Source organism: Camellia sinensis, chromosome 1, assembly GCF_055761805.1.
Source record: "Camellia sinensis isolate YWXY chromosome 1, ASM5576180v1, whole genome shotgun sequence".
Classification (NCBI taxonomy): domain Eukaryota; kingdom Viridiplantae; phylum Streptophyta; class Magnoliopsida; order Ericales; family Theaceae; genus Camellia; species Camellia sinensis.
The window spans coordinates 20545832-20571162 of record NC_138961.1 but is presented as its reverse complement, the minus strand read 5'-3'; the positions used below and the strand labels follow the sequence as shown (position 1 = coordinate 20571162).

The 25331-nt window shown below is 36.4% G+C and overlaps 1 protein-coding gene and 1 long non-coding RNA gene across 2 annotated transcripts; both read left to right on the top strand.

Moving 5' to 3' along the window:
• The first annotated feature begins 12378 nt into the window (after positions 1-12378).
• LOC145822413 (uncharacterized) lies at positions 12379-12918 on the top strand. Its single transcript, XM_082919388.1, has 2 exons — positions 12379-12565; positions 12722-12918. Exons 1-2 carry the CDS (start codon positions 12379-12381, stop codon positions 12916-12918), a joined length of 384 nt encoding a protein of 127 aa, XP_082775514.1.
• A 1670-nt stretch (positions 12919-14588) lies between these two features.
• On the top strand, positions 14589-24124 carry LOC145792399 (uncharacterized). The gene is made up of 3 exons (XR_014331802.1): positions 14589-15083; positions 16330-17012; positions 22869-24124. It is a non-coding gene; the product is annotated as an uncharacterized LOC145792399 (long non-coding RNA).
• The last annotated feature ends 1207 nt before the right edge of the window (positions 24125-25331 follow it).

The following is a 25331-nucleotide window of genomic DNA, read 5'->3' as shown; positions in this document are numbered from 1 at the left end:
AGATACTCAGCCACATTGTGAATCGCACAGGCCTGAAGACAAGCACGAAGAAGGAGAACATGCTGCACTAGGCCCTAAAGACTCATCAACAAATAGGAACTTGGTACAGTTAGGTAGTAAGGGGCAAACAGAAGGTGTGGACTTGGAAGAAAACATCAGTAGTAGTCACGACCCAAAGACATCATCCGACCCCTTAACTTGTTAGAAATTATTCGTTGGAGAGATGTGGAAACTCTTTGTGGATGGAGCATCCAACAGGCACGGTGCAAGACTCGGCATAGTCCTCATCTCACCAGATAGCCTAGTAGTGGAACAGGCAGTCAACCTTGGCTTCCCAGCATCAAATAGCAAGGCGGAGTATGAAGCACTCTTAGCAGGCCTGAAATCAACACTCTATATGAAAGCAACTGAGCTAATGGTTTACAGTGACTCCCAGCTAGTTGTAAACCAAATCTCAGGCGACTACGAGGCAAAGGATGAAAGAATGGCTAAGTACCAAGAGTTACTCAGGAAGGAGATCATGAAGTTTGAAGTAGTGCGGATAGAACAGATTGGCCGAGAAGAAAATAGTAGAGCAGACGAACTAGCAGGCCTCGCTTCAATGGCAGATACATCCATCCCACATCCATTACTGATCAACTTCCTGCCAAGACCAAGTATTGAAGAACCCGAAGAAGCCGAAATATGTTGTGCCAAACTAGGACCTTCTTGGATGGATCTCATTATAGTGTTCTTAAAGGACGGCGTCCTACTTCAAGATAAGAAAGAAGCCAACAAGATTAGAGCGAAGTCGCAGCGATTTTGGCTCTCCTCATAAATGGCCTTATACAAGAAATCCTTCACAGGACCTTACTTGAAATGCGTCCATCCCAGTAAAGTTGAGGCATTCTTGTTCGAGATACACGAAGGCGTATGCAGTAGCCACCAAGGGGGAAGATCATTAGCCTACAGAGCAATCTCGCAAGGATATTGGTGGCCTTCCATGCAAGCAGATGCAGAGAAGTATGTCAAGAAGTACGAGAAGTGTCAGAAGTTCGCACACCAAATACATCAGCCCGCTAGAGAACTTCTACCATTAACTAGCCCGTGGCCTTTCGCAATGTGGGGCCTGGACATAGTAGGACCCCTTCCAACGGCACCCGGCAACAGAAAGTTCTTTCTTGCAACAACAGACTACTTCATAAAATGGGTGGAAGCAGAAGCACTAGCATCCATAAAGGAGAAAGATGTGAAGAAGTTCATCTGGCAGAATATCATCACTCGATTCGGCATACCCAAGGCTTTAATATCCGACAACGACACTCAGTTCGATGGCAAAATCTTCAAAGGCTTTTGTGAAGAATACAAGATAGAGTTCTACAACTCCACACCAGCATACCCCCAAGCAAATGGCCAGGCCGAAGCTTCAAACAAAGTCGTCTTGGATGGATTGAAGAAAATGTTAGAGAAAACAAAAAGAAAGTGGGCTGAGGAGTTTCCTCATGTCTTATGGGCCTATTGCACTACACCTCGGCGATCAACTGGAGAAACACCATTCTTCTTAGCCTACGGCATGGAAGCAGCAATCCCATTGGAAATTGGCCTCCCCACCATCAGAAGCGAAAATTTTGACCCAGAGTTAAATGGAGAAGCCATAGCCTTGGAACTCGATCTCGCAAAAGAAAGAAGAGAAAGAGCACTAGTTCGCATTGCCTCATACCAACAAGAGTTATCCAGAAAATATAACAAGACAGCACATCCGAGGCAATTTAAGACTGGAGATTGGGTACTGCGCAAAGTGATGGGAAACACCTTGGTACCCGGAGATGGCAAGTTAAGGCCTAACTGGGATGGACCATACAAAGTGGTTGGATTAGCTGGCAAAGGGGCATACCACTTGGAGGATGGAGACGACAAGACCATTCCCAGGCCGTGGAACACTGACAGTCTCAAACTATTCTATTTTTAGCTTTTCTTTTAAGTACATGTAATTTTCCATTTTTCAATAAAATAAGTAGTTTCTTTTCAGCACAATTGTTTCATACTGTAAAAGTTGTTTTAGTGAGCTAAGGGCATTGTAAGCAGAGTTGGTCGGGATAACCAACTTTGCACTCTCTTCAGCTAAGATAAGGATCTGGGCTGAAGAAGTTGGCTGGAAAAACCAACACCTCTCCTAAGCCCAGGAAAAGGATCCAGGCTGCAGGACGTTTGGCTGGAAAAACCAAACACTTCACTCTAAGTTGGCCGGAATAACCAACTTTGAGCTCTCTTCAGCCAAGATAAGGATCTGAGCTGAAGAGGCTGGCTAGAAAAACCAACACCTCTCCTAAGCCCAGGATAAGGATCCAGGCTGCAGGACGTTTGGCTGGAAAAACCAAACACTTCGCTCTAAGTTGGCCGGAATAACCAACTTAGAGCTCTCTTCAGCCAAGATAAGAATATGAGCTGAAGAGTGGTTGGCTGGAAAAACCAACACTTATTACTCTTCAGCAGAGATAGGGATCCAGGCTGAAGAGTGGTTGGCTGGAGAAACCAATACTTATTGCTCTTCAGCCGAGGTAGGAATCCAGACTGAAGAGTGGTTGGCTGGAAAAACCAACACTTATTGCTCTTCAGCTGAGGTAGGGATCCAGGCTGAAGAGTGGTTGGCTGAAATAACCAAACTTTGAGTACTCTTCAGCCGAGATAAGAATCCAGGCTGAAAAGTGGTTGGCTGAAAAAACCAACACTTAGTACTCTTTAGCAGAGATAAGGATTCAGGCTGAAGAGTGGTTGGCTAGAATAACAACTTTTAGTGATCTTCAGCCGAGGTAAAAACCTAGGCTGAAGAGGTTGGCAGGTATGTCCAGATAGATTTCAAGGTCAAGACCGGGATAGGTACCTCGGCCGGAGAATGTTATATTACATTAAGTACAAACATGGATGTAAACCGAAACAATAGTTGGAACAAAAGAAGGTTTCATTGAAAGTTCAAAACAAGTACAAAAGGTAGGGCTCAGCCTGATTACAGTTTCAGTTTCTTTCCTAAAGCAAAAAGAAGAAAGTACAAGACTAAGCAAAGAGGTTATCAAGATCCGCATCCAGTTCAACTCGGAGCCCGATTTCAGTTGGTAGCTCGGTTGTCAAGTCTTCTACTGGTGGCTTTACCTGAGCTGACTGAACAGTCGGATCCTTGACGACTGGGGCATTGTTAGGCTCGGTTTCTTCTTCATCATCCTTAGTTTGAAGGAATTTTTGTTGAATGGCTTGAGAATACTCCTCCATGTAGCTCGGTATAAAGTATGGAGGAGGGTTCAGGAAGACCTCGGTGTCAGGACTGTAACCGAGCTGTGCCATCGCTGCTTTCACCCACACTTGAAAAATAAATCCTTGCCAGCTTCGCACTATAGGATATAGGTTGTTTCGCCTTCTTTATAGCCGCGGTCTTCCACTTCGTCAATCTTCTTTTCCAACTCAGTTGTCTCAGCCTTCTTCTTCTCCTCAACTGTGGCAAGCACACGCAGGTAACGATCCTTCAGCTCGCCCGAGATCTGGGCTTCTTGGTCTTCGAAGTTCCCAAAAATCTAGAAGAAATCATCGTCGTTTACATCCTTGTTTGGGGTATTCTTTATTATCTTTTCACGCCGGCGCCTTATTCTTGAATAATAAACCCAGCCATCTTCATTTGAACCTATGGAATATTGGTGGAAGAGCTCAGCTAAACCGAGATTAAGGCCAGCCCGGCGGTTTAGCTCGGCGATGCCATTTATTATGCGGTATGAATTTGTGGAAAGCTGGGTAGGGCAGAGGTTGGTTTGTCTAAGAAACTCACAGAGAAGAGGTTGTACATGGAATCTAAGTCCGGTTTCTACAATGGAAAGAAGGGTAAAGGGAACAAAGCCAGGGTTTCCCCAGGGTGTGGTGTCTAGTTCGGCTAAAGTGAGATGAACATCATCAGGGATATGGTAGTCCCTTCGGAACTCGGCCATGGCACCTGGTGAGTTTACTAAAAACCTATATTTACCCATGTGGAAATAAATTATGTATAAATTAGCCTCAAGTGCTAGCTCAGTGCTGAGATGAGGTCGGTTATCTCGGTTGGACGGTCAGAGGAGTGCCTGGGCAACCTAGTCAAAGTCTGCAAGTGAAAAAGAAAGGTGTTAAGCACAGATCGTTGGACCGTGCTAAAAGAAACAAATGCAAGATAAATAAAGTCCTAGCTAGGCTACGTGGGATACTGTCTGTACTTAGCCCGGTTTGAGCAAGGGTCTTTAGCCCGATTGAGCATTTGGGGTAGCATTCTTAGTTCGGTTTTGACTAAGGGAGCTAGTTTAGCCCCAAGTTGTGGCTCGGTCGGTGGTTAGGGCTTTCTAGTGCGGTATTGTGCAAACTTAAGGCAGTTCGCTAGCTCGGCTAAGTAAAGCAAAAGGTACTTGGACCTATTGAAATTGCAGGTTCGGCATAAAGTTTTAGTTCGGTCAGTTGAAAAGTTATCTAGTTTGGCTGGGTGCACACTTAGAAGGTTCCCTAGTTCGGTTAAACCTAAGCCATGAGATTGCCCAAACAGGTTTCTAGCTCGGTCACACCACGATTCCAGATTCAAGCATTGTGATTTTTTAATCCAGAGGGTGTACTCTTAAAAACATGAACCTATGGTTTGGGGGTCTTGCTTTTTCTGTTCTCATCCATTACGTGTTTATATAGAGTATGCTTTGGGATATATATGTGTACGTATATATCTATATTTCGTGTATTTGCAAAATGAATGGAAAACAAGAGAATATTGAGTTATTTACGGATTAAGGACGCAAGGATGGAAATCTAAAACCACGAAATGGTGAAGAGGGTGCAAGCTTCGCAGGTTGTAGAAATGGAGGTTCAAGCAAGAAGAGAGAGAAGATGAATAGTGCAAGTGAATGGTTCGAAGCATAAGGTTTGTTTTGTGTAAAAAGAGTGAAAATGGCGGGACTGTTAAAATTTTGCAAAGTACGAAAACGGCGTGACAGCTACGCTAGGCAAATGACAGCTTGCCACGTGTCCTTGGAATGGGAGCGATTCAGTTTCAATGCGATTGAAGAAACGTTTTGTAACCGTACCAATCGGTAGCCCAACAGCATTTTAGCTCGGTTAAAAAGCGGGTGGTTTAAGCTCGGCTGGTAACGGGTAATCCCAATCATGCTATGCAGATGGAATTAAGGGGCAATTGAGAGGGTAATTTATAAGTAAATTGGGCCGAGCTGGATAATGGGCCGTTCTGTGGACCGCAGTAAGAAAGGGCTGAGTAAAGAGCCTTGTAAGTTAGCCCGGTCCAAAAGAGCCTTGTAATTAGCTCGGTCACCTCGGTCAGAGTGATAGCAGTTAGCTCGGCCATACCCTTCTAAGCCAAGGTATTTTTAGTTTTCCTCAGGACCTTGCTACGGATTAGCTCGGTCCAAGCTTGTTATAGTTAGCACGGTTTCAGCAGGAGAACCTGAGGTACACGCAGTGAAGGGAAAAACCGAGCTAGTTAAAGCTCGGTCATTTCAGCCAGTTTAGCATGGCTATGATAGCTCAGTCGTTTTGTCACACCACCGAGGTAAAACCATCTCACTTGGTTTAAGCAGTGAGGGGGGTGTTGAAAGATAAGCATTATCTTTTTGGAATATGATTCCTAGGAGGACTCTGTATGGAGGAATAAGAGTTCTACTAGAATTGTGCCACACGGAACCTATAAAAGCTTACAATATCACCTACGGAGAGGTAATAGAATTTTGGTTCCTAAATTCACAGAGCTTTTGTGTCTATTGTCTATTGTGCTGACTTAGGCATTGGAGGGGTTTCCAGAACACACCTGCCGCTTAGCTCACGTTTGTGTTTTCAGGTAGTAAAGTGACGACGTTTGGAGGAGCGCAAACTTGATTAACAGGATTATACGAGAAGAATTATTTCATACTCGCACAATCCCTAACATTACTCTTCTAACCCCTAATCTCCCTTCCCAAACATATTATGGTTTATTTATCAATTGATGAAACTATCACGTTGGAGTTGTAAGATTGACCACGTTTGAAAAATTGACTATTTTAATTAGTTTTTATTTTTATTTTTTTAACTAGATTAAAAAAATTATGTTTAAAAAATTGATTGATTTTTTTTTTTGGTAGTTGATTTAAGCCTATTTTGAGAAATGGATTAAAAGTCACTTTCTAGCTTTTAATTAATTTCCTCTCTCACAAAAAAAAAAAAAAAAGCCAAAAAGTTAAAAAAAAAAAAATCAAAAAGTCAACTTTTAACTATCTTCTCAAAACACCCTTTGATAATTGTAAGAGAAAAATAAAATAATTATGATTTAAATGTGCCTTTTTATTTTATTAACTATTTTAACCTATTTTATTTTTATTAACTATTTTAGCCAAAACTTCACTTGGCAAAATAATTTTCTATGAATGACAAATAGTTAAATAGTTTTTATTGTAATGTTATACAATAATGTTATTTATTTATTTATTTTTGGCCAAGTTATACAACAATGTCAGGGTGCTTCTATTTGCATGCACTTTGTTTTTCTTGGTACACATATTCCGTTTGATGAGTGAGTTGGCTTTTTGATTTTTTTGACTATTTTAACTTGGACTAAAAAGCTTGGTTGGGAAAAGATTTTTTGACTTTTTGACTTTTTTAACTTTTTTTGTGAGAGAAGAGTATAATGATTATGGGTTAGATGTGATATTTTATTTGTTGTGGCTAAAATAACTTATTTTGTCTTTTGTGGTTAAAATAGCCAAAAAAAACTCTTGCCAAACGGAGCCGAAGTTTATTGATATGCAAATAAATTTTCTCAATATTCATGAAAATTATCAAGAAAATCAAATGAATGTACCGTATTCATTCTACTAATAACCTAAGCAACAGTAACTTGAATCCACACCCCACTTCACTTTTAGAATAATTTCATAATATATTTTCAGGATACATATCTATTTCTAATTTTATTATATGGGAAAGAAGAAAATAAAAATGAGTTTTTTTTATAATAATAAATAATAATGTTATTGGATTAAATTTAGGTACTAAATTTTAAAGGGTAAATTACAAATACACATCCTGAGATTTGATTAAAATACGAATCGCCCTCTGTGGTTTTAGAAATTACATTCCATCCCTTGAGATTTCTAATTTCATAACAAATTTGTAACAACCCTCACCTTACTCTTGTCATACTTGCATACATTCTTGCATGGTCTTGCGTTATTATGTTAACTGGAAGGATTTGTTTGCCTTGTTTGTTAGTATTACTTGCGTGATCTTGTCCCTTGTTCGGTGTGTGCGTAGCCGAGGTCATCTTGAGCTTAGTCCGCCTTTGAACCTTGTACTTAGATTTGTTTTAAGATCTTGTTCAACCCCATCTTCACCTCGGGCATTCATTGCCGAGATGCTTCGCACTTAGTGAACCTTGTCCTTGGGCAGGTATGGCCTAGGCCGAGATGTGGCACACCCCGGCCAAGGTGTGGCATAGCTTAGTCAAGTGTCGTCCTCCCTAGCCGATGTTTTGCTATCCTGTTGCTGGATCCTTGATTTGAGCCGATGTCATCTTGTTGCCGATGTGTCTTACCCAAGCTTGCTGCATACGCTTTGTCAGAGATTTGTCTTGTCTATCAATCACCTTTTTGGAGCTGAACCAACCCGATAACGCCACGTGTCCGAGCTGATTGTTAAGGCAGCCGGCAGACCTTGAAGCAAATCATTTTCTTGTCTCAAATCTTTGTTTTAGAGAGAGAAGCTCTAGAGAAGAGTTCTTGAGTGAGAGTAGTCTTCCAAGCTTGATCTTCGTGGCTTGAACCGTTAGATTCGAGCTTTGGGGTAAGATTCTTGATCTACTTTGAATGTTGTTATGGATTATCTAGCTGCATTGCATGATCGGATTTGTGTTGCATGTCATGCATCGCTTTAAAGTTGGTTTTGGAAAAAGAAAATGGTTTTCCATGTGTTCTTGAAGAAAGTCTCATTTTGATCGAAAAGTTTGGAACGAAAACCATGTTTTGTGTTTGTTCTTGCATGACTTTCTTTAATGGGTACCCAGGTCCATATGTTTTGAACTCTTGGCATGAAAACTCAGATTTTTGTAACAAGTTGTGAGCTTGCATCCATCTTTCAAATGATCATGTTCTTCATATTCTTCAAAGGAAAACCCAGGTTTTTCCTGACTTTGTTTAGCGGGACCTCGGCATAGTCCTGGACGGTACCCAGTGTGTTTCCATGAAACGGGAGCAGTGATTAAGCTCCCAGCTTGTTTTGCTTTGTCTTTGACTTGGATCTGGCAAGAATGCCGAGATCATTTGCATGTGTATGGAGCTTGCTTTGAGAATGTGACTTGCCATGTGATTGTAGGTCCTTGATATTTGCTTTGAGTCTACACCTGAAGAACTAGGTGAGTGGTATTTCTAATAAAGCTATGTTACACTTGCTTTTGATAAATCTTGTTTGTTGTTTTGACGTGGTATTTGCTAAGCATGAATAAATGGCCTTGTTTGATTGTTATCCTCGGAAAGTCCCTTGTGCTGGAGGACTCTAAACTTTCGCAGTACTATGTGTAAAAGGATACGGTCCTTGTTAAATCGGGCTACGGGCCTAAGTAACACAAGTCCCTTGTATTGGAGGACTCTAAACTTTCGCAGTACTATGTGTAAAAGGATACGGTCCTTGTTAAATCGGGCTACGGGCCTAAGTAACACAAGTCCCTTGTACTGGAGGACTCTAAACTTTCGCGGTACCAAGTGCACAAGTCCCTTGTATTGGAGGACTCTAAACTTTCGCAGTACTTTTGACCAAACGATTACGGATCGTACAGCCCTTGATACTTGAATGATGAATACGGTTCATCCCTTGCTTCGCCGATGTTATGATACTTGAATGATGAATACGGTTCATCCCTTGCTTCGCCGATGTTATGATACTTGAATGATGAATACGGTTCATCCCTTGCTTCGCCGATGTTATGATACTTGAATGATGAATACGGTTCATCCCTTGCTTCGCCGATGTTATGATACTTGACTGATGAATACGGTTCATCCCTTGCTTTACCTATGTCAGTAAACATTTTTGGATACTTGTAATATTTGATTGATGAATACGGTTCATCCCTCGTCTTGCTAAAGTTGATGTGTTTTGTTTTGAAGGACTTCGGCTATATTCATGCAAAACCTTTATTATTAGTACCATTCACTGAGTATTTGTACTCACCCCTCTATATATATGTAGGTGATGAGTAGGACGGCGGCGACGCCTAGATCGTTTTGGATGCTTGTTTTGGATTCGTGCTTATGTCGGCTTTGTTTTTGTATTTACGTCGGCGATGCCCTGCTTTGCATGTCGGCAAATCTTGAAAATCATGCTTCTTGACTTGTATTAGCTGTATTTTTGTTTATGTCGGCTCGAGAAGCCTTTTGATCAAGATGTAACATGTATTTTTACCTTGTTGTATTCAAGTTGTAAAGTTAATTGGAATGTTTGGCATTGCTTTGATTTACGCACAGCTCTTATGGACCACTTGTATTTGATTTATTGCTTCCGCATTTGTGAGCCCCCTATATCCATACTCTGATTGTGTTAAGTTTTGGAAAAGTTGGCCTTCGGTAATTACGGATTACTGGCCATCACGGCACCAAACTACTAGGGGCGGTTTGGGGTCGTGACAAAATTGCTCATTTTATTAATAAATTATCAAATCAATTAACAGTTTTTAATGATGTAAGAAATATGTTTCAATTAATAGTTTAGGTAATTTTATTATTGAATAGGAGAGTAATTATGAATTTTATTTTTTTAGTTAATTCTGTTAAATAAAAAATTCTAATAAGGAGTATTTGTAATTTTTTGAATCACAGTGAATAATCTGTATTTTAAATAAATCTCAAAAATATATTTATAATTTATTCAATTTTTAAAATAGCATTTTGTGCATCACCTGTTCATTAGTTTAATGAATTTATCATGTTTTCAATGTAAAATACTATTTACAATTTGTTATCCAATTAAAATATATTTACTGTTCTAAATATTTTAAAAATAAAAAGTCATCTCAATCATGTTTGACATAAGGGTGTTTGGTGTGGATTATAAGGGATGATTATAGATCATTTTAATTTGAAAATCTGTGCCAGACTATTTTTTAGATAGAAATAACTTTTTTTTTTTGTTACAGGAAAATCCTCCCTATTCTCCCGTAGGTCTAAGGCAACGCCCATTGCAGAGATCACCAGGGAGTCCTGTTAGCCGTTCCAAGCGAGGAGACTATAATCTGGGAACTTGCCTCGACCTCCCAAGACAAGCTCCGCTTAAGTCAGGACTCACACAGCGGGGGAGCATTGAATCACACCGAGTGCTGATTAGACAACTTGAGATTCAACCTCCTAACCAACTATGCTTCGCCTAGGAAATTGGCCTAAGGGAAAGGAAATTGAACCTATGACCTGGGGACTTAAACCCTAGGCCTTAAACACAATGCCATGCACCCCTGGATTAAACAGAAATAACTTAAATAAGTTGATAAAAGCTGATTATTTAGAAGCTGTGGAAGAGGCGCTTTTGATTTTTGTTTTTTTATTATTAGCTTTTAACTTATAATAAGTTACACCAAACAGCACTATAGTTTGGTTCCTGATGTTTCTATCCAATTCTATATTGTTTCCTTAGAAATTGCATAAAAATACTATGTATTGTAAAAATAAAAAAAATTAAAATTAAAATTTTACGGATTTTTTAGCAACTTTTTGAAGATCTCTGGCATTTCTTGAAATTGCAATAACCAACAATTCTATGAATTCAAAAAAATTATTCAGAAAAAATTTCAAAAAAATAGTGTGTGATTGTAATTTGTTTGAAGTATGATTGCTAATATGTAATAATGGAATTTAAACTATATCTCACTTTTTAAGATAATTTTTTTTACATCCAACAACAAAAAATTTAATTATCCTTCCAAATATAAATATTTTAACTCTGCCAAGAGATTGGGGAAATGCTCAAGAGAAATTGGCAGTGTGAGTTGCATTCTATTTGGAGAGAAACTAACCATTGTGCAGTCCTGTTAGCCAAAGCTGCTGTTGGTATGGTTGATGGAGTTGAAATTCTATTAATAGCCCCTTCTTCTGTGGAGCTGGCTCTAGCTAGAAACAAGTTGAGAGGGAGCCTCTCTCTCTAGCTAGTAACAAGTTGAGAGGAAGCTGCTCTTCGTAGGCCATGTTTAATTGGTAGATTAAGTTTGATGGAATTGTTTGGGAGAGGATTAAGTAAAAGTATGTTTTTATGATAGTGTGAGAGATATTAATGATGGGATTATTAAATTATTTTTATATAAAATAAATAAAAAAAATATTTCTATATTAAAATAACTAAAACGAACCAGTGCACTTGGTAAAAAAATAAAATTAAGAAAACAAAATTTTTATATAAAATAGACTGAATTCGCTTACTATTTTCCTAATCCCACCTAAAATCTAACCAAGTTAATCCCGCTACTGAAGGGGATTACTAAACCCCTTACACTATCAATCCCCCCTCCCAAATCATCACCAAACAAGTTAGAGCATCCGCATCAGTCTCAGCAAATTTTGAGTCAAATTATAACCCAAAATTCACTTTTGTATTTTAGCTAGCCTCTTTTTTATATACACACTCCATCAAACTCTCTATTTTAAAATTCTATTTCATTAAAATATTATTTTTTATTCTTTTATCTTTTTCAATTTAAATATATTTTTTTCCAACCGTCATATTTTAAAAACGGCTATATTCTAAAGGTCATATTCCAACGGCCATATTCTAACGGTCATATTTCAACGGCTATATTTTAACAGTCATATTCCAATGGCTATATTCTAACGGTCATATTCCAATGGTCATATTATTTCAATATAAATAAAACCAATTGCTATCTAAATTTCATCCAGATTAGCCTAATTTTGCTATCTCATTTTGTATTTATTTTCTCTCTATGGATCTTCATTCGCTAGACGATATGATTCTTTTTGACTCTAACTCTGACGATGAGTTGGAGACAATTGGGATAGCTGTTATGGAAGGGCAATGACTAGCAGTCAATAGTTCATCAAGATCACGGATAATTCTAATCAGCGCCGCAAATTCATTTGGCGCAATTCTTTGTAAAGTCACCAAAGACTCTTTCTAGATTATTTTGCTAATCCACCAGTATATCCTTCTAATGTATTTTGGAGGAGGTTTCGAATGAAACGTTCTCTTTTTCTCCGTATTCAATCTGCGGTAGAAGCTCATGAATCATATTTTGTTCAGAAAAGAAATAGTGCTGGAGTGCTCGGTTTATCTTCTCTTCAGAAGATGACTGCAATACTTAGAATGCTCGCTTATGGAGTAGCAGTTGATTTTATGGATGAATACTTGAGGATTTGAGAAAGTACCGCAATGAAAAGTCTATTTTATTTTGTCAAAGCGGTGGTTGAAATTTATTTTGATCAGTATTTGAGGTCACCAAACAACAATGACATTGCTAAACTACTAGCAGTTGGCAAAAGTCGTGGCTTTCCTGGAATCCTGGGAAGCATTGATTATATGCACTGGACATGGAAGAATTGCCCGGCTGCATGGAAAGGTATGTATACTGGTCACACCTATGAACCAACAATTATTTTGGAAGCAGTTGCATTATATGATCTTTGGATATGGCATGCATTTTTTGGGTTACCTGGGTCTCATAATGATATCAATGTACTAGAAAGGTCTACTGTATTTACTGAGCTTGCTTAAGGGCGTGCTCCTCCAGTCAATTACACCATCAACGGTAATGAGTATACAATGGGATATTATCTTGCTGATGGTATATATCCACCATGGGCAACATTTGTGAAGACAATTCCATGTCCACAAGGAAACAAGAAAAAACATTTCGCTATGGCCCAAGACGCATGTAGGAAGGATGTGGGGCATGCATTTGGGGTGCTTTAAGCACATTTTTGCAATTGTGCGTGAACCTGCACGATCTTGGAATCTTGAGTCAATTAAAGTTGTTATAAAGGCTTGTATAATATTGCACAATATGATTATTGAGGATGAGCGAGATGACAATGAAGCACAAGACATTGATTTTGAACAAATCGATGAAACCCCTTTGGCACAAGTGTCACATGAGCGTACAATCGAGCTTATGGAATTCATTCAACAAAATCACCGTATCAGAAACAGAGCAATTCATTCTTAACTCCAATAAGATCTTGTTGAGCACTTGTGGCAACTATATAGCCAGTCATAGGAATAAGGTTTCATGTTTTAATTATTTTGTGGCAAATAAATGTATTATGTTTTTAATTATTTGTTTTAGTAATGAAAAATGGATTATAATTGAATTGGAAAAGTTTAATTAAAATCATTATAATCCTTAAATGCTCCTTGTGTTTAACCATATTTTTGGAGTGCAAAATGATGTTAAAACAAGTATAAAATAAGACCAAAGACAGCATCAGAGCAACAAAAGAACAGTAGCAACACAGGAGCCAGGGTAGTCGACCGGGCGGTCGACCGGTTAAGCAAAATTTCAGTATTTTTCTTTTCCTCATGGGACATCCTGGGAGACATCCTGGGGGACGACCCCAGCTTTGTTCCAATTCAGTTTTGCTGCTCACAACATACATACAAGGAAGCTTTGCTCCAATTCAGTAATGGTAGTATAAGAGATAGTGTTCTTGTTGGCAGGAGAAAGAAGCGCATGAAAGAAAATATAATAAAAAATTGATTACCCTGTGAACAGATCCTCGCTTCATTAGAGGAGGAACTGTAGCTCTGTCAAAATGAATGAAACCGATAGCGACTCTGATGTATCAATATATTTTCAGTTTGGCTCTCTACAATAGCGTCAAGGTCGTTGTAGCGACTCTGATGCTGATGCTCTTATAGGTGGAACCCATAGCCATAGTAATCCAATCTAGCCATCGATGCAACAAACAAACATGACTGTAGTGTTTTGCTTGTAGTTTGGGTTACGGCCTCCATTATATCAACCAAAAAAAAAAATAGTAAAAAATTAAAATAACTTACTAAAATAGCCAATTTTTAAAACACTCAAAAAGTGCACTTGATTTTAGCGAAAAGATCCACTGTGTTTGGTTTCAATTTTCTAGATTCAATTTTCTGAAAATTAAATTTTTTGTTTTTAGTGAATGTTTTTAAAATTTTAAGCAATTTTTTTTACTTTTTTAGATGCACCTTATTTAGATGTATCTAAAAAGTAAAATATTTATAAAAAAATATTTTAAAAAATCAATAAATATACAAGAATATCAAAAATGTACTGAATTTTCGTTTTTTTTTTTTTTGTATTCTTAGTATTTAGTGAATTTTTTAAATATTTTTTTTTTACAAATATTATACTTTTTTGAAGTGTATCTAAATTTTTTTTAAAAAAAATAATTAAAATATTAAAAAAATTCAATGAAAAAAAAATGTTTTAATTTTTTGAAAAGTAAATTCAAAAAACTCAAACCAAACAAGTTGAATCAGCTTTTTGTTTCAAGGACCAAAAGAGAATTTTTAAAATTCTAAGGAGGAATAACTTAACAGTTAAACAAAACAAATGAAAATCTATATAAAAATGGAAGGCTTCATTTGAAAATATCTTTCAAATTAATGGTCCAGATCTATCTAATTTAAAAGCAATGGTTCAGATTTATTTTCAAAAATATCTCTCTCACAAACTATCTTCAATGGTCTAGATTTGTCTAATTTAAAAACAATGGCTGAGATTCAAAAGAGATTCAATGGTTTAGATTTATCAAAGAAATAATTCAATGGCCCAGATTTGTTTAACAATCAACTCTTACCAACCACTGCACTTCACATCATATGTATGTTTGTATGAACAAATCTCAGAAGAAGGCTCTGAAGAAGGAACAAGCTCTGAAGTAGGAAGACCAAAGCTTTGAAGAAAGCTCCTCCTCACATTCTTTTTGTTTTTCCATTCATTTTTTTACCTCTGTTTTTTTTTCTTTTTTTTTCATCGTCCCGTCTTCCCCACTCATCCAACTTTTCAATCTTTATACCACGATTATACCTTCACTTTGAGAGAGCTTTGCCCTGGCTTCACCCATTGTTTTGCTCTTCCCTGGCTTCAGTTTGAGGTAAGGCACTCAGATTTATTTTGCTCTTCCCTGGCTTCACCCATTGTTTTTTTAAGAAGCAAATTTTTTCAATTAAATGAGTTAATGTTAGATAGGATTTCAACACCCACTTCTCTCTCTATCAAATGGGTTGAGCTTTCAACACCCATTTCATGTAAACAATCACAAAAATAGATTTCATGTTAAGAATAATTTTTATTTCATCTTAGTAAAATGGGTTGGGACTCTCTTTAATTATCAATAGTCATATTTTTATTCACCAAACATAAAAATAGATTTGTATATTCTTAATTAATGTTAACATTAATTGGGTTGACACAAAATGACGATTCGTCATAATTTTTTATTTTTGTGATTTTTATTTTGTTCTTTTTCAATTTTTTGTTTGATTTTTTATTGTGTTTTGTTCTTACTTGCATATTGCTGTTTCTCGGCTGGTTAGTACTTTGATCTCTGTTTTTTTGGATTTTCTCTCTCTGTTTTTTTTTTTTAGTTTGGCTGTTGATTGCTGAGAGAGAGAGGAAATGGAAGTTTGAATCTTATACATTGTTGTTTGGTATATGAGAAAAAGGAAATTGAAAGTTTTGAACTTTCTTCACTGAACTTTGCTCCTCCAGTGATTTGTTGTATGATCATGCTAATTCCTATTCCTTGATTTTTATTAACTGGTAAAGTTCATTATTGACATGCCAATACTGGAGTTTCATCTTACAATAGTTAGTGATTCCAATAATTGAGACCTTTAATCTGTAGGTAATAGATTAGAGGGCATGCGCTTATTTTAGTTTACCAAACTAACTAAGCTCATGAATCTTCTTGAAGAAAGCCAACCCATCAGAGAGTGATTTCAAAATGCATTTGATACATTTTGTGACTAATGTGGAATTTAATAACATTTTTAAATTCCACATGCCACTTCTTGGGCATTCAAGTAAAAATTTGCATGTGTCTTGGTCTTGGATAATAACATTTTTAATGATATCTAGAAATTGGGCAGATGAAAATGCTTGGTTATATTTGTTTGGTTTTTATAAGTTGTCACGTAGATGGTTGGAGATTGTTTAAGGTCCAAAACTATAAATAGGATCCAATTTATACCTGGACAGCTCAGACTTTCATGGTATGATCCATTAGAAATTTTTTGATTAGTGCAGAAGGTTATTTGCAATATTATGTATTTGTCTTCTGGATTTGTTATTTTGTAATTATTTACATTTTAACCCTACTTTTCTTTTTGTTATGCCAGGTATTCCCAACTGGTCTAGAGCAAACTCTTGGAGAACCTTTTAGATTGTGCCTTTGATGCTAAATTGTTTTCTTCTTATCTGCATTTTTCATTACTGTTGCTCAGCATTTTACATGATGTTGTCTCATGAGATAGTAATACTCTCTAGACATGAAGGAGGTGATACCTTTAAAAAATACATGATTTATTTATTTTTCTTTCCTTTTTTCTTGGCACCGGCACTGGACTCAATGCATCCTGGATTATTCAAAAATCAGATGAATTCATTTTTGTAGCCTGTGTTATGTCTTTTTCTGATACATTGGTATAGCTCTCCTCTAGGAATCATTTCCATAGGTTTGCTTGAGGTTTTCGTGTTCATTATATATGTTGCTCTATCTTTGGCTTTCCAATATTCAAATTAAACATGTTTTCTCATCCTAAATTTGTGTTGTTATGTGCATTAAAATAACTTGATAATTTTTTCATTGTGAATTTGTAACTATTTCAGTTATATTATAGTTACTGTGGATCGTTATTCTAAGACTGTTGAATTTGGTATTGTTTCTCTTCAGGTTGGCTCAATTGAGGGAAGGGTAGGTGTGCACCACCTCGATGATTCGCAACAAAGTAAAAATTTTACTTTCAATTGTCATAGAGAGGGCAATGAGATATATTCAGTCAACTCATTGAACTTTCATCCTGTAAGATCCTACTTTGCAACTGCAATTTTTCTATTTAAAGTTGTTGATCATTATTGATGGTTAGCTTTTGTAACTGTTTGCTACTGTCTAAATTAAAACGTTGGAAGACTACTTAGTATTACTGCAAAATTAGAGGAAAGTAAATCATTACTAATCTCTTTGGAAAGTAAACAACTCCCATTAGATGTCTCTTTGCAAAATATTTTCTATCAAATATTGTCACATGGCTTTGCACGTAATTTGGCAACATTTTTTTTTTTTTTGTAACTTATTTAGCTTAAAATTTGGAATTTTATGCTTAAGCAGTTGTACTTTGAAAAGTTAGGTATTTGGTAAAACTTTCCATTTTTCAAACTTATTTGCTTTTTCAGTTCAAAAAAGTTCACATAAGCTCAAAAAGTTATTTGTTATGCCAGGTATTCCTAACTGGTTTAGAGCAAACTTTTGGAGAACCTTTTAGATTGTGTCTTTGATGCTAAATTGTTTTCTTCTTATTTGCATTTTTCATTACTGTTGCTCAGTATGGAAAAATGGGTTTCACGTTTCAAATGAGGGTTAATGGAAAATAGGTTTCATGTGAACAATCATTTTTGTTAGTGTATATTAGTGCTTGTAATGATGTTAGTAGGTTAGTACTTGTCTTTATTATTCATTACTTTAAGTTAGTGTTCGGCTACTTTCGGCTACTTTCCTATTCAGGTTTGCAATCCTCTCCTATATAAGGAGCTTCTAACATTGTTAAAGATACAACACATCAATCAATAATACAATCAATATCTATACAATTCTCTATTCCTCTTTATACATTAAATTCTATCATGGTATCAGAGCTATAAGATTTAAGCCTATATTTCTTTCTCACCGGCGGGCAGTCGGCCGGCAACCTTGCCTTCACTGCCCGCTGGAGTTTTCTACACATACCTTCACTTCGCTGTATCTTCAACTCTCTCTCTCTGTATTGAAATTCATGGAGAAAGACAGACACACACACATGGGCTAGTCTCTCAGTCCTCTCTTGGTGTTAGAACTCCGCCACAAGTCCGACGGCGAGACCATCCGGTGGTTGCTGGAACACGCCGAGCCTTCCATCATCTCTGCCATCGGCACCGGCACTGTCCCCGCCATCTCCATGTCCGTCGGCGGAACCCGCCAGATCCCCACCACCTCCGCCGGAAGAACCCTCCAGATTCACACACACGGTTTAGAGAGAGAGAGAGAGCAGACACAACACCATCATTTCAGGCCATGGAGCTTCTAATGAGTGCCAATTGCTTCTTTGAATCATCATCTTTGTTTGTAACAACAATTTGCAAGTCTTTGATCTCTGTTGGCTTGTTCTCTGCCATGGTGGGTACCTCTGTTGGGTGTTGGTTTGAAAGAAAAAGAGGAGAGCTCTCTTTATTTCGGGTGACACACACAGATGTTTCAAGGAGAGAGGTGGACAGCCATGCAAATGTTCATAAAAAAAAAAAAGACACAGCACAACATACTCAGGCACACTGCCACAGCCCACACAGCATACACAGACACACGGCAGCAACCTATTCATCATTGAGCACACACACACGAGTTTAGAAAGAGAGAGAGCATCCAGCACATCTCCATAGACACTCATCCCACGCATGCACATGGCAGACACCACTCAATACACCCACACATTACACACGGCATGAGAGCCACAGACTGGTCACTCACACTAGCCACAACCTATACATCTCTCTCTCTCTCTCTCTCTCTCTCTCTCTCTCTCTCGACAAATTAAAAAAAAAAAAACAAAAAACAAATACACATGCACTTTCTGATGAAAACATTTCATCCACCCACTTCCTCTCTCTCACTTTACTTTTTCAAACCCACAGCTCCTTTTTCTTTCACCACATGATCCCCTTTCTTTTCTTTTCTTTATTTTTCATTTTCAAACACACAATCCTTTTTTTTAATCAACCCACTCAACTTTCTTTTATTTTAATATATATCTATATATATCTATATTTATTATAATATATTGCACCGACTCTGTCTACTTTTGCACAAACCCATTTTCTTTTCTTCTTTTCTTTCTTTATTTATTTCTTTCTTTTCATTCCTTTATTACATCTATACCCATATCCATCATCACACTCTTTCTTTATTTATTTCTTTTAATCACCTTTTGCACCTCCCTCACCGACTCCCTCACCACAAAATAGAATTTTTATTTATTTATCTTATCTTTTTTGTGTTCCCTTTTTTCACAATTAAAAAAAAAAAACAAAACAAAAAACAAAAAAAGCTTTGCACACCAAACCATATTTTATTCATTTCAGGGATCAACCCCGATCACAATTTTACACAAAAAAAAACAAAACAAAACAAAATCCAAACCAAAAAAAAAAAACAAAACAAAACAAAACACAACACCCAAAGATTTGTTTTCTTTTCTGCCGACGGCCACCCACCGACCTCACTTCTTCGCCTATTCCGCCGGTCTTTTCTTCTTGCCTCCATCCTGGGCGGCCCTTGACGGTGTTGCCTCCGTGTTTCCCACTCCACTGGGCACGATCACTCCACCCTGCTCCTCCACTACAGTATATGGTGGCCCTCCAAATCGGAACATCACGGTGGCCTTCCGCTTTAGCTCCTTGTTTTCCGCCTTTAACACACTTATCTCTGCTCGCGCATCCTTATACATGCGCTGGAGCAGAGCTAGCTGGGCGTTTAACTGTTGCACCTCATTTGTCCTACTCTGCAGCCGGTGCGACAAGTTTGTGACCGCCGTCATGGTCTCCACACATGACTTCAAAGTATACTGATTGGCCTCAATATCAGTTTGCACCGCCATTTTTTGCTCCACAGACCGCATCGGAAAGTTCAACGGAGCAAAACCAGAGGTGTTTTGTTGAGGTTCACTGGCCACCGCACCAGTTATCTCTCTTGTTGACTCATTGAGGTCGGGAAAGAGAGTGAGCAGACCACGGGAAGACGAAGCCATTTTCTGGGCAACAGAGTGTTACAGAGTCTCTCTCTCAGACAACGACGAGTTTTTTTTTCAGAGGTTTTTCGCAGTTTTTTGTCTCAGTCTCTGCCTCAGCCTCAGCCTCAGCCTTCGTCTTGGTTAAATAGCCAAGGCAGATCTGCGCCTCGCGCGCCACTTGACGCCAGACGACAAAACGGGCGCGCAAGCCAAGATAGTTGCACGCCTTTTGATGGCACACCTTTTTATGGATTGGGCACGCCTTTTGATGGCACGCCTTTTGAAAAATTGGGCACACCTTTTAAGGGCACGACTTTTGAGGGCTCGATATCTATATCCATGTATATCTTTTGGGCAGCCTATATACACACTCATACAGTGTCTTCTACACCGGTCAGCTTTATCAATCCCTTTGTTTCAACCTCAAATAGGTTTCTATCTTCACACCTATTTGAGTTTGAGGGGGGGTTATACCCAGTATCATGTATAAGTCGCTCATGGCGCACTCCCTAAGTCGCCCCCTTGGTGCATGTATAAGTCGCTCATGGCGCACTCCCTAAGTCGCCCCCTTGGTGCACCACCACAACCTGCTACAACGGTCCGACATGACCCCATAAACTGTCTGCTACAACGGTCCGACATGACCCCGTAAACTGTCTGCTACACCGGTCCGACATGACCCCATAAACTGTCTTCAACAACGGTCTGACACGACCACACAGTGTCTGCTACAACGGTCCGACATGACCCCATAAACTGTCCCAACATTGATTCCGGTCAGCTTCTACTACGGTCCGACATGACCCCGTAAACTGTCCCGACGTTGATTCCGGTCAGCTTCTACAACGGTCCGGCATGACCCCATAAACTGTCCCGACATTGATTCCGGTTAGCTTTTACGTCGGTCCAGCATGACCCTGTCAACTGTCACAACATTGGCTTCTACATCGGTCCGGCATGACCTCGTAAACTGTCCAGACATTATCTGCTACAACGGTCCGACACGACCATACAGTGTCTTCACCAACGGTCCGACACGACCATACAGTGTCTTCACCAACGGTTCGACACGACCATACAGTGTCTCCTATCCTATTTTATTTTCCTATTTTATTTTGTTACTCTCTCCAAACTCAAGTTGGTTAATTTTATCCTCCTTGAGTTTGAGGGGGGCTGTTAGTGTATATTAGTGCTTGTAATGATGTTAGTAGGTTAGTACTTGTTTTTATTATTCATTACTTTAAGTTAGTGTTCGGCTACTTTCGGCTACTTTCCTATTCAGGTTTGTAATCCTCTCCTATATAAGGAGCTTCTAACATTGTTAAAGATACAACACATCAATCAATAATACAATCAATATCTATACAATTCTCTATTCCTCTTTATACATTAAATTCTATCAATTTTTGTTTCATCTTAATGGGTTGAGGTTTCAAAAAAACTCTGAGTTAATGTTAACATTAATTGGATTAAGGTTCTCTTTAATAATCAATGGGGTTGAGGTTCTCATTAATCATCAGTGGTCATATTCAAACATGAAAATAGATTCGTAAATATTTTTAGGGTTGAGGTTTAATTTTGCTTCTCAATCCATAAGAATTAACTATTGTCAATGCAAAATTACTATATAGAATCAACCACAAAATCATGTATTGCAATAGTTCTACATTTTGGCCAATAGAGAAAAATGATGAAGATTTCTATGAGAGTATTTAATTTTTCTTCTATCATTTTTAATGTATATTGAAGACATAAAAAAATTATAATTTTTCTTCTATCATGTAGTAGTTCAATTTCTCCATTCCTAAAGTAGGTTGTTAACTAAAATATGTTAGGAGGTTGTTAATTATGTGTCGATTAATTTTTCTTTATGACAATTATTAAACGTCATTCTACCTTCTTACAGTTATCTTTTCCCCCTCCTAGGCTGCATTTGGATTTAGGATTTGAAGGGAATTTGTTGATTGAAAGGAAAATGGAACATTATAAAGTAAACCCTTTTTATATGATGACCCTTTTTTTTTTCTTTTTCTTTTTTGCTTTTAGTGAACTGTTTTTTAATTTAATTTTTTATTGAACTGCTTTTTAAAAATGTTTAGGCTTATCTCTCTCTCTCTCAAAAAAGTCCAGTTTATTTAGCTTTTTAAATTTTGTTTTTGGACTTTTTCAAAAAAACAAATTACTCCTTTGTTTTTTTTTACTCTTTCGAGTAAACAAGCTACTGTGTAGTATAATTTTTTATGATGTGTATTGAAAAAGGCATTTGTACTTATATAGATAAGGCAAAAATATTTGTAATTATCCAGTTACAGTGTGGTGAGACTTTTTATAAATTTTTATTGTAGTTTTTTACTTATTTTTTTCACATTTTAAAATGGAAAATTATTAATTAAATTTCTATATTGAAGTTTTGCTAAAATTTTATTCATAAGTAGTATAATTTATATTTTTTATAATTTACTCTTTTTATTTTTTATTTTTTATGGTATACATTAGTTGTTAGTAGGAAAAGTGGGCAATACAATCCATAAGAATTAACTATTGTCAATTCAAAATTACTATATAGAATCAACCATAAATATTAACTATTGTCAATGCAAAATTACTATATAGAATCAATCACAAAATCATGTACTGCAATAGTTCTACATTTTGGCCAATAGAGAAAAATGATAAACATTTCTATGAGAGTATTTAATTTTTCTTCTATCCTTTTTAATGTAGACATAAAAAAATTATAATTTTTCTTCTATCCTGTAGTAGTTCAATTTCCCCATTCTTAAAGTAGGTTGTTAACTAAAATATGTGTTAGGAGGTTGTTAATTATGTGTCAATAATTTTTCTGGCAATCATTAATTTTTGCTTCCTAATATTTGTTGTTTGGCATTTTCTTTGTATTACAGAACATTGGCTGGTGTGCTTAATTTGTTATTTGGCATTTTTCTTTGTATTGCAGAGCACTGGCCGGTATGCTTAATTTGTTGTTTATTTTTTTCTATTGCAGAGCATTGGCTAGCGTATTTCATCTGATTTGTATTGTTTGTGGGACTTACATTTTGTTGTTTGTTTAAAATCTTATATTTTTGTCGTGCTTGAATTTTACGTAGCATTTATGTCTTTATTTTTTACTATTTCGTTTACCTATAAATTTGCAAAAATTATGTTTAAATTGATTTATTTACCATTTCATTTATTTAATTTGCACTATTTCTTCTCACTATTTCATTTATTTAATTTTCTGCACAGTAAACTGACCACCAAACCATACAAATTGGTAGATTTCAACCATTAGATTAAAATTGATGCAAAACTATAGCCATGAGATCTCTCTTCTTTATTTCAACCAAAGCTCACTATTTAAAAAAATGTGGAATATAGAAATTTATTTGGGTACTGCTATTGGCCAAGGTAATGAAGTGCTTATTTTTTGTTACAAATTGCAAATGGGTTAAATAAACAAAAATACTACAATAGTAAATATTTTGTGATCTGGTCTTTGTTTGCATTTGTGTCGTCACTATTTTTCACGTTTTCTTGGCTAAGGTAATAATTGTGTCATCACTATTTTTACATTTTCTTGATAAATTGTAGCAATTTCCATCACATTGCCTCCACCACTACTAATCATGGACCATACCATTTTTTGCCATTTAAAAATAAAAATTTATAGCAAAATTTATTGTTAAATTCAATTGGACAGTTTTTATATGTTTATCGTTAAGTTTGTACTATAGACAAGGAGAGTCTAATTTTTTTTTATTAAGTTACATCTCTCTAAATTTTATAATTTTGCAAAATATTTAAATTGAGTGGATCTAAAAGTGAAAAATATTTTGATTAAAATATTAAAAAGTTCACTAAAAATTTAAAAACTATTTTTGGAAACTCCAAAACTAGGTAATTTTTGAATTTTAAATTTGTAAAAATTATTTTTAATATATACAACCAAACAAAATTTTAAGTTTGACAAACACTTTTGAAAAATCTAATTATAAAATTCATTTGAAAATCCAAAATCATACGGATCATTTATTTATATTTTCACCTCAATTTTTTTTTCAAAAAATTGAATAAATTACATTTTAACCCAATAATCTTATATTCAATTATATTTTCATTCCAACAATATTTTCACCATGCCTTCAGGCACGGGCATACCCTAGTACATAAACATGGAGGGGTGCGAATGAGATTTGCAATCCTATATCTTTTCACTTGCACTCCACCACAAATTCACTCGCATCAATCATATTTTTGTAATTTTTTTCCTCTATTCCACTGTTAAGGTATCGTTTGATTTAGTTTTTAAATTAATATTTGGATCAAAAAATTAAAAACATGTTTGATTTACCAATTTTTAAAACTCTTTTCAAAATTATTTTTTTTCTCTCTCTTCTCTCCTTTTTTTATATTAATAAATCAATCAACCAATTTTTCTTTCTCCTCTCTCATTCTATCACATTCTATACATTAATCAATTAAATTTTCTCTCACAAAAAATTTATTCAACTATAAAAAAAATACAAATTATTTCAAAATTATTTTCAAAACTCATAACCAAATAAATTTTTAATTTTCAAAACTCTTTTTAATAATTTATCTTTCAAAATAGGACTCAAACAAAAACTTCACCACACTAGGGCTGAGCAAGGAATCCGTGAAATCCGTAATCCGATCCAGTCCAGTCCAATCCGATAGGTTTGGATTGGTTTTTTGAATCCGCGGTTCGGTTCCGGATTGAAGAATTAAAAATCCGTAGTCCACGGATTGGTTCCGGATTGAACCCCACGGTTCCGGATTGGAACCGATCCGGACCGTATACAAATAGTCTATATTTTTATTATACATCCTCCCCCATAGTATCTTCTCTTATTCTATATAAAATCTAAACTCAAACCTAAAATCGTATAATATCTTATTTTATTACTTTTGTTTGTATTTTCTTATGGTTGTTTAAATTCAAGAACAGTATGTCACTATTATAGAAAAACATGTTGCTATTATGGAAATGATATAGCGCTATGTTTATATTTTTATGAAATTAAAGTGTTATATATATATATATTTTTGTTATTTAATTATGTGAATCCGTGGTCCTAAACCGATCCAATCCGTATTTAAATGGATTGGTTCGGATTGGTTCCATGATTTAAACGGATTGGATTGGTTCCAATTTTTCAAGAACCGTAGATAACAGATTGGTCCTGGTTTTACCCCAATCCGGTCCAATCCGGACCATGCTCACCCCTACACCACACGGAGTGTATTCTACCAAATTTTAAATTGCTCACTATTAACATCCAAAAAATAAAATGAACTTTCAAATTTCTGCTTATCCAAACCCTGTATAAGATTTTATAGTTTGC